The sequence below is a fragment of the Camarhynchus parvulus genome, chromosome Z, assembly GCF_901933205.1.
Source record: "Camarhynchus parvulus chromosome Z, STF_HiC, whole genome shotgun sequence".
In the NCBI taxonomy this organism is placed as follows: domain Eukaryota; kingdom Metazoa; phylum Chordata; class Aves; order Passeriformes; family Thraupidae; genus Camarhynchus; species Camarhynchus parvulus.
Genome location: NC_044601.1, coordinates 32,801,358 through 32,811,804, shown reverse-complemented (window position 1 = coordinate 32,811,804; position 10,447 = coordinate 32,801,358). Strand labels below are relative to the sequence as shown.

The 10,447-nt window shown below is 40.6% G+C and overlaps 1 protein-coding gene across 1 annotated transcript in view; it reads right to left on the bottom strand.

Annotated features, from left to right (window-relative positions):
- Positions 1–2,261: 2,261 nt before the first annotated feature.
- ROR2 (receptor tyrosine kinase like orphan receptor 2) overlaps positions 2,262–10,447 on the bottom strand; it is a 150,724-nt gene continuing 142,538 nt past the window's right edge. The window contains exons 7-9 of the mRNA XM_030968289.1: positions 10,059–10,304; positions 8,230–8,432; positions 2,262–6,569 (exon numbers count right to left, since the gene is read on the bottom strand). Of these exons, the coding sequence (XP_030824149.1) occupies positions 5,127–6,569; positions 8,230–8,432; positions 10,059–10,304 (1,892 nt within the window). The 3' untranslated portion in view covers positions 2,262–5,126. The remainder of the gene's footprint in view (positions 6,570–8,229; positions 8,433–10,058; positions 10,305–10,447) is intronic.

Genomic DNA, 10,447 nt, shown 5'->3' with positions numbered 1-10,447 from the left:
TTCCCTCAGTATTTTATTATTATAAATTCCGACTCTCCTGGAGATTTACAGCCCTCAGAACCCCATACTATTTCCAGCTCCTGCCATAACCTCTGTTACATTACTTCCCCCTGCTTGTGCAATCTTGAGGTATTCAGCTAAGATTTAGAACCATTTTATTTAAATTTTAATCAAAAATGGGCCCTGGATTGGACAAGAGGGACACAGTGACAGTGAAAACCCTCTTGGCAGTTCTACATGGAGGCAGTGCTCCATGGGTGCTGCTACAGGATTCCTCACTAGAGTTTGTCCTGCTCTCACCACAGCCCCAAGGAGTGTGACTGAGTGGACGCAGGGCCCAGCACACACCAGGAGAAATTGGATTTGGATTCAGAGCTGCACAAGATCTCACACAGCCCTGGGAGAGCAGCACATCACGTGCAAATGTGTTTGTTTTTCATTTCATTTGATGCTGAACACAGAGCTATGGCCCTATATTCCAGATATTTTTTCTTGCAAAATCGGGCATGTGTGCACACAAACACATGCAGGGATTCCCTTTTATTTGAGGTCACAAAACAAGCCAGGCGGCCAGTCTTCTGCAGTGGCAACCCAGTGCTAGGGACTCCCACTGTGTGTGGGTTTAAGAAGGAGAAATTGTTAGAGTCCAGATACTACAACTTTACAACATCAATCATAGCACAAGCCAGGAACAGTAGGTGTAAAGGTTTTTACAGCATTTTTCTGGAAAGGAAATCCTGCTGAACCAATTTTTCTATATTTTAGAAATATACATTTTGGTATAGTACATTTTGGTCTAGAGAAATATCTGACTGACCCAGATAATACAGACTTGGTTTATCTTGCCAAGTGAACACATTTAGTATTTCTAACTGTCCTAAGATTGTTTAGAATTCATATTGGTGATTGAAGGAGCCCATACTTGTCGAATCTGGAAGCTGTGCAAAACAAAGACTATACAAGGTCCCTTTTGAAAAACTAGAAACAAAATTGAGTTTTCTGGTGAGGTGGCACTAACACTCATACACTGAGTCATGCCATTGCTTGTATCATATGCTACTACTATTTGTATGTTACTATTCAGTTTTCCATTGTTTGAGCAAATCCCCAAAATTTGATTATAGTCATGGATTCCACTAATATTTACAGTTTATTCATAGAAAAGGAAGATACATTGCTGTCCCTTATAATATTAATTTAGTCCCATTCCTCAAAAAAGAGGATGGTTTTGCCAGTTGATTTTTTATTCATATTTTGGGTAACTGAAATGCTGGTTTGGAGTACAGCTTGCAGTAGCATTTGCCTGTCTAGAAACAGAACTACTTTCTACAATGGTGAAACTACGACGTAGGGTTTATTTGAAGATACTGCTCTCCAAGTAGCTGGGTGTTTCTCTCCTTACATCTGTTTTGTCAAACCTCTCAAGGTCTGACAATCTTTTGAGATTGTCCAACTCAGGAAATATTCTCGAGCTCTCTTCCAGAAAGTGTCAGACCTTTTCCCTTTACTCCCACATAGGTGAAGTGAAATGATTCCTCTGAACACAAAACCAGTGAGTGACATCTGATGAACTCCTTATATAGTGAGAAAAAAAATTAAATTCATCTCTCTAATAAAAGTTTGAGGTACTGTTGCCATGAAGAAAATTCCCTATAACTCACTGTGATATTCACAGCCATGACAGACACAAGAGCAAAGGATTCGTATGTCAGCAGGGAGCTTGTTCCTCTGGATGAGTCTTTAGGGAAATCACTCGATGAAACTAAGAGTAGTGACGTTTAGATGAAGGAATGAATCTGCCTATCAAAGTTTGTAGTAATGTCTGTTTGTAGTTAGTGTTGTGGGTGAATCCTCAGATTTTATACAGCTGCCTATACTGCACTCTTCATAGCTTTGTCTTCCCTATAGTGTCAATGGGTAAAACAGAAGAAAACCCTGCAATAGTGTAGATCTTGGCCAATATCAGGACAGAAGTCAAACTGGAGCTAGTGACACATCTATAGTCAGTTTCCCCACTCAGACTAGGAACCATTACTCAGTTTTCCTGCCGTGTGATTGCAAATCCATTCTCCATCTGCCCTATATGTTTTTCCAAACAGGGACCTTCCTGCCTCACCAGTGGACTGCTGTGCACAGTATCAACACTCAATCCACTTTTTCCAATGTCAGACCCAGTCTTATGAAAATCATATAGACAGAGTAGGGTACTAGAAGCAAGAGAAAACTTTTAAACCAACCAACAGTCTTCTCAAAAACACTTTGCTCTTTACTCATCCTCTAGACAGTTGCTGCTACAAAAGCCATTCTGCCCTCAAGAAAAATTCCAGCTTTGCTAGACCTGCCAGGAAGAAGCACCTTTGCAAGTCCAAGTGGGCAGTATTATGCTGGTTTTTGTTTGGACACAGCCCCAACCCTTCCCCCACTTATTGCCACCTTACCATCTTGTCCCATCCACTTACCTCCTCATCCCTTCCCTGATTTCCCTTGGCCTTGCTTCCAAGTCTTGGGGAGGAAAGGCAGACTCTGGCTGGGACTGTGCAGCAGATACCACAGGCAAGACCAATCTGGAAAGCTGCAGAACAAGAAGTTACTGCCAATCCATATGACTTAGGAGTAGCCACTAACATGCTGGTGGTGGTGCTTGTGCAGAGGTGCTCACCTGAAGTGCATAGAAGGCGTTTGCATCCCATCATTGCTCCAATCTTGGCACCTCAGATGAGCCCACCCACATCACCAGAGGGGGAATATCCCTTTCTAGTACTGATGTATTGCCAAGGCTGGCCTAGAAAATTATGTATTGCTCCTCCTCAACCATCTCTTTGAGAGCACATCCACATTAAGATGGCATGGGAAAACCAGTATAGAAATCTGACCTTTTTTTCTGTCTGTAGTGAATTTATGAGGCTTAAAGAAGAGAATTAGGAGTTTCCCAAATGATATTGAAAACACACAAAGTCATAATGCTCTCCAACTACTAGAAATAGGCTGAACTTCAGACAGCACTGTACAGAAGCTTCCATTGACTGCCATTCATTTGCTTACTTATCTTTTCTCTCACTGACAAATCTGTGGTATAACTGAACCCTTTTCTCTCCATTTACCCTGAAGTAAGTTAGAAAAGGAACAAAGAAAGACAGTGTAGTTGATTAATCAAGTTCATTTATCTGAGATAAGGAAACCTAGAAAAAACAAAGAACGTCACGTAAATAAATGTCACCTTTTTTTCTTTTTTATTTATCCTTTATTTAGTAAAAGCACCCAAAGCTGCATTATATTAACACAAGTAATAAAGCTTTCATATTTTATTCCTACCAGTGCATTTCCAAGTTCAGGCGAAATGCTGGAAATAAGTAATGCTGCCATACCTTGAACACAGGGTGTAGATCACAATGATACATGACTTACAAATGAATCCCAATGTCATAAAATAAAAGCTTGTAGTTTAAAGTGTGAAACCTGTAACTTAAGGAATTGAGGCCATTTCTATTTCCACAAAGTACCATAACAAAAACAGTGCCTGTAGGATAACATACTTCATCATACCTTTTGCATCACTTTATTGAATACTCCATGTTGGACGTAGAACTTACAGTTATAGTGTGTGTTGGCTACAATGAGAATGTGTACCGCTTGTATTACAGGAAGGGGTCATGAAATGAATGGACCTGTCTGCATGTTTAACAAAATGGAACAGCAATACCATAAAACTGCACCACATATTGTGAATGGTTAAGTTATACAGCCATTCATTCAAAAGTCCAAATATTTCAATGAAAAAAATGTATATAAAATGTAGTAAAACATAAATTACATTTAAAGATCTGTACACAATTCATCCTGCAAATAGAAGCACAAAACCAGCACCTTGTACATTATTGCTTATTTTGGTCTTCTAAGGTTCAAAGATCATTTTTACTAAAAAGTCGGGAAAAAAACATGGATCACATGCAATCCAGCAGTAACTGTGGTAAATCAAGTAAGTCTGTTACCCCGCACAAAACCCAACACTTTTACAATGTAGGAACACACATGTGGAGCCCTTTTCTATACTTGATAACCAATTAAAGTTGGATTTATTAAGTTAGTGCACACCTATAATATCCCCTACAATATCCCCATTTTTGGTTAACAGTGTATTAAGGCTGTTTGCTGTTGAAAATACACAGCAGAGAAGGAATACTTTCATCCACAAATGCAGTCAGACGATCTCATTTGGAAGCTTCTGTCAGTCATTCACCCAAACCGATGAAAGAAAAGCATCCTTTCTCCTCTCATGCTACTCCACAAGCTGTTGTGGATACTCTAGCTCTATGTGAGTTCAAAATCATTTGGATAAATTCACGGTAGAAAATTCCATCAAAGGCTATTTAACAGAAAAAAAATTCCACTTCTGTCTTGGGAAGGCCCTTAGCCACGAATTGCTGGAGGCTGGGGGAATACCCTGGGAAATTTCTGCGAGTGAAATTGCCCTTGCAGTCTATCCCTTGGCAGGCATTATCGATGGTCTTTCAAGATGCTACTGGGCTGGACCCGTGGTCTTACTCAGCACAGGCAATTTTATGTTCAGTTTCCCCCTTTCCTTCTTATTGTAATACAAACACAGATCATTATTCTCAACTTAGATCTTCAGACTCAAAAAGCAAACAGCAATCTTGTGTCCATTATGTTGAAAAGATAAATACTACAAACTAAGCTGTCCATCACATCCAGGGCACTTCTCTATGCTTAGAGCAATTCTGCAACCATAGCTGGATTCCTTTCTGTGTTACTGGTTTAAGCATAATTCACTAACATTACACTCATATATCATGATATACATGATGTGCAATGCTACTCTGCAACATGTTGCACAGCAACAGTACATATTTAAAAAGCAGCTCCTCTCAAGAACTCTAGCACAGTAAAAAAGATTAAACCCAGCAAGTCTATACCACCATATTTGAAAAATCTGCTGGTGGCAATGCTCATTAGACCCGGTATGTCATTACTGCTGCACTTTTAAATAGATGTTGCTTTTTTTTAGTTTTGTTTCTTTGAGTCAGATCAAAATCACTTTACTAAGCCTAAGGATCTACTGTCTCCATGCTTGGAAGCGATGTGGAATTCTTAGCAACAGGCCAAATTCCTTAGGCTTCTGATTGAATTTCTGCTTCATCCATCTGAAGCGTGTCATTATCACCCAGCAATTCTGTTTCAGGCACCGAGCCCTCTTCCTCCTCCTCCTCCTGGACAGGGTTCTGGGCAATATCTTCTGTTCCATTGTGTGTGTCATCTGTGCCTTCTGACAGCAGAGCAGCCCTGTCAGCCACCGACGCATTGGAAGGTGCTGTTGTTACATAGCCTGTGCTGGTGGATCCACTCCCACTGTGGTGGGAGCCTGGCTTGGGAATGATCTGGGGAGGTATTTGCTGAGGAGCCATTTGCATTGGAATTTGGACGGGATAAAAATTTGGCAAGTAAGCACCATAGGCAGGCATTGGCTGGTAACCATTGACTGGAATGTAGAGCTGAGGAGGCGGGACCATTGGTCTCATCTGGCCTTTCATTTGTATGAACTGAGGTTGAGGGAAGGCTGGAGTTTTCTGCTTTGGTCCAATGTATCTAGCATTGCTGACATTGCTAACAGGGCTTGTGCTGAGAGAACTTGTTTGTGTGGTGTTGCTTGCCCCAGAAGTTTGTGCTGAGCTGTTGTAATTAGAAAGGTTCCCCCATGTTCTTAGTCTGTTATGTATATCTTTAAATCTTGGTCTTCTGTTGGGAAATTCATTCCAACACTCCAACATCAAAGTGTATATCCATGTGGGGCAGTCATCGGGACATGGCAAAACTTGTCGGTTCCTGATCATCTCAATGACATCCTGGTTGGAATAACCACAGTAAGGCTGCAGGCCATAGCTGAAAACTTCCCACAACACAACTCCGTATGACCATATATCCGAATCAATAGAAAACTTGCCATACATAATAGCCTCAGGGGACATCCACCGGATAGGAAGAAGGGAATTTCCCATCAGTTTGTAGTAATCAGCAGCATAAACTTCCCTGAAAAGGCCCAAATCAGATATTTTCACATTCAGTTTATCGAACACCAGTATATTTCTAGTGGCCAAGTCCTTGTGGACAACATGGTGGCTAGAAAGATATTCCATTCCTGCAGCTATCTGAGTCACAATGTGAAAAAAGTCTGCTGGTTCCAGAGTGGATTTTACTGTCTTGTCATCATCAGTGCTGCCAACATCCGAGTGGGGAGATCTCATCACCAAGAACTCATGGAGATCACTGTGGGAACAATAACTAAATATCATACTTACAGGTTGCTCCTTTGTCACTATTCCCAGCAAACAAACTATGTTTGGGTGCTGTAATCGTGATCTCATCATTGCCTCATGTTTAAATTCTTCCCGAAGAGCCAGTTCTGCTTTGTCTTTAAGTGTCTTAATGGCAACGGCTTGTGTCTGTTCACCTGGTGCTGTACCAAAGAGATGCCCCTTGTAGACTTTTCCAAACCTCTCCTCTCCTAGTTCCTCCATAAATCTCACAGTGGACAGATTAATTTCTTTAAGCTTAGCCTGAAATGAAGAAAAGACAGTCAGTAAAAAATATCATAACGTTTTCTGAACAACAGGATCTCTTATTAAAGATCCCCAGTGGTTAGATCTCCAAACGGAACAAAAATTGGGCCAAAAGGATGTTTCTAGTTTTTTGTGTATTCACATCAGTATATTGATTTCACAATTAACCTTGAAATGAGTTATATTATTATCAGAAGTATAAATTGCATTATACTGCAGGATAATGGATATAATTATTTTTATAAGGGAGTGGCCACACTTCCTGAAAGCTAAATGAATACTGGGTTCAGAGTAAATCTGGCAAGCAATGACATCTATTAACTGCAGCTGTACTTTGCCTGCAGACCAGCCCTGAGCTGCCCAGAGGACATCTGTCAGAAAAGCAAGGAGGCTGAGGAGGTGGCAGTCTCAGAGTGAACTGAAACATCCTTTCCAGCAGAAGGAACAAAATCTCTCTTTCAGCTCTGCAGTACCAGATAATGCCCTTTCTTTCTTCTCTGTTTCACTATAGGAATGGCCCCTGCTCATGGGTAGCAGTGTACAGTACCACTGCTGAGGAAACTTGACCTAGCTTCGATAAAGATGGGGATGGAATCGGAGAAGAAAGGAGAAGGAATTTCTCTTTGGTACTTGCAGAAAAAGGCTGCAAATCCAAGAGTGGGAAATCCCCAGAGCTCTCCCTCTGCAGCTGGAAGGGAAAGCAAGGCAGTTCGTGATGGTGATGTAATGTGTCTGTCCTGACCAGCATGGGATGGAGGAGTCCCCGACCAAATGAGGTGCAGCTCGCACAGCTTCACATACAGGGCACCACAGCATGAGGGAGCAGGGCAGGCTGGGAAGATGTTTTAGCAGGTGATTTTGGAACAACTTCTGATTTTAGTGTCCAACAGCCTATAGACTGGGCTGGAAAATTTCCTTCAAATATTCAGATTAACTCACAAAATCATCACAATTAGTTACAATTGGTAATATTCATCAAATACTCTACAGTTTCCTGAACAGATGTTGCCAACTTCCAAAGTAAGCATTGTTTTTTAGAGCTTGCATCTTGTAAATGGTGTGATTAAAAATTCAACATTAGCTCCGAACAGGGTTTTAGTTCAGAGATCAATTAGCTGACCTAGAAAATCCTATGCAGGAGCTGACATATGTAGACATGAGTTAGAAGCCATTTTCTTTTCACTGTCCTTTGTGATTCACAGCCTTGGAAACACAGTGCATGCCATCTCAGCTCTCAACTCATGCATCAGAATACCAGGTCTTGTGCTGAAGGATTAGAACAAGAAACCCCAGGGTGCATCATGCTTTAAACAGGCAAACAGGCCACATCATTACCAGGAGCAAAAATGAGTTGCAGGCTGAAGACTGGATCAGAAATGATCACTTTTCCAGTCACTTAGACAAAAGGCAGAATGGCAATTGATGGGTAAGGACAAATGCCACTAAATACTGTGTACTGAAAGCTGTTGTCCAAGGTCAGGATTTCTAGAGACACCTACAAAGTGCAAGACCTGGTTTTCCCTGAAGTAGATGGCCTCAACACTATGAAAATTAGGTCCCCGACAACATGGCACAATTTGAACACAGACAACATGAGATGCTGAAAATCACTGCACTTTGAAAATACCTGGGCCTAAGCAATCTGTGTATGAAATACCTGTTTGTGTTGATTAATGAGTGGCATTTCCATGTCTTGGCTGGGAGATGCCATCAGCTGGCGGCGCTGTGGTGTAGCAGCAGATGCCTTCTGCTTGTTTCTGCACATGCAGACCAGGAAGAAAAGGCAGGCTATCACCAGAGGGATGGCTATGCTGGGGACAAGGATGTAGAGGATTCCCATTTTGCTGTTGTCGCGTGGACCTGTCAAGCACAGAAATTGTTACAGTAAGTAAGTATTTTTAAGCTATTTGACAGTAACACAAATGATTATTAATACTATATTTTAAATCAAAAGTAAACTATGCCCTGAAAACAGAAGTCACATTACCTTCTCCCCTTTCTTCATAATTTTCCATTACATATTTCAAAAAAGCTTGAATGGACATAGTAATTGGCAGTATGAAGATAAACTAGGAGCCCCATATTTAATGTGTGGGCCATAACAGTATGTGATTAATTTTACTTTATTTTTGAGATTTCCAGTTGAGGAAACCATAGAATACAGACCAGGTATCACTGCATTATCCTGTTCAGGGTATAAAGAACAAGTGAGCAATCTCTATCACAATATATAAACCAGTGAGTTCAATGTGACCCAGAACAACAACACAGTCTGACCCATTCTCATAGATTCAGTCATTTCATCAACACTTGGCCCATTCTTTACCTCTACTGGTGCTACTTCTGCCCAGAATAAAATAAGTTGCACTTCTCACTGGTAGAGATATCATTTGTTCAGTACTTAATAGAATTGCAGAGCTTTTATGTTAGAGTGAGAAAGACACAAGAGAGCCACCAATACATTTAGGTCTGGAACCTTCCTAAAAGATTTTTTCACTTAACTTAATACTTAGAGACTTTAGGAAAGCCTAGTGATGTCAAAAATATTCACTGGAACTGCCTGGGATGTTTTCTGGAACCTGTGGTTTTGCTATTTGTGGCAACTGCTTTTAACCACAACCACATCCCAGTGTTATCTTTACCCTATGGTACATGCAATGTAGAAATTTATTATAAATGTCAAATCATGCTACTGCAAAAAAGTGAAGTAACTAAAAATTTTTGTATTAGTTCTGAGCAGTTTTAGAGATCCACGTAATCCACTTTTATGGCTTCCATGACATATCTGTATCTTGCTGCAGGAAGCATGCTTTTCTTCCTAATGAAGTACAGTATAAGCTGTCATATCCAAAGACACTGTCATCCAAACACAATTACCAATGTGAAGTCTACTATGTGTGTACACCAACACTGGGAAAATGAGCAGAACAATCTATGAGAGCTGTACTTTTTATTTTTGCAAACAGTTGTGCTGTACAGAGCCACTAGCAGCTAGAGTAGGACTTTTCTGATAAGATCATCTGTTTTATGCACTTCAAACTGCTCTGTTTCTGCACTTGAAACGGTTTCTTTCCAACCAGGCATGGTGCTATATCTCCCTCTATAGGATCTGAAAATCTTTGCTGCCTGTAAGATGTCATACAGAGCAAGAGAATGTACCCCTGAGCAGTGTGAGCAAAACAAGCACATACTGGTGATTTGCATGTGCAATCTGTCATTTGACAAGTCAAAAAAAAAACCCTGCAGCATCAAACTGAGGCTTAGCTCAGACTAAGCCTCCAGTATATAATAAAAAATGGTCAGAATATCTTACAAACTTGTTCTCCAGAAAACATTAAACAATTACAACACAAAACAAAGTTGCTGCAAGTTAAACATATAGAAGTATAACCCTCCTAAATGAATTGTACTTATAATAACCAGGAACATTCAAAATTACACAGGATTCAGAACAGTAGTAGGAGAAAAAAGAAAGAGAATACATACTACAAGAAGGTATGTCACACAGTTCCATGCGTACGTTTTTATTCTTTGTAAAACACCACGGACCATCCATTTGACCTCCAGGATTTCGACAATATGCATGTCCTCCAGCTAGCTCTGGAAACTGTGCGCTTGTCAGATCATGGTTGTGGGGACTCTGTGAGTCCCACAGTTGGCAAGTGTGTCCTGACTTGGTAACACTGACGGTCCCTCTGTAGTCAGCTCCCGAGCCATTGTAGCACTGATGATCTAAAACACAGGGTTTGGGAAAATGTTAGAAAAATCAAAACAATCAAGGGACACCATGACCAAAACATCTGAAGTCCACAGAACATGTTTACAAACAAGTACTTAAATTTAGGTACCTTGAGATTTAATGAAAGCTGTTCACT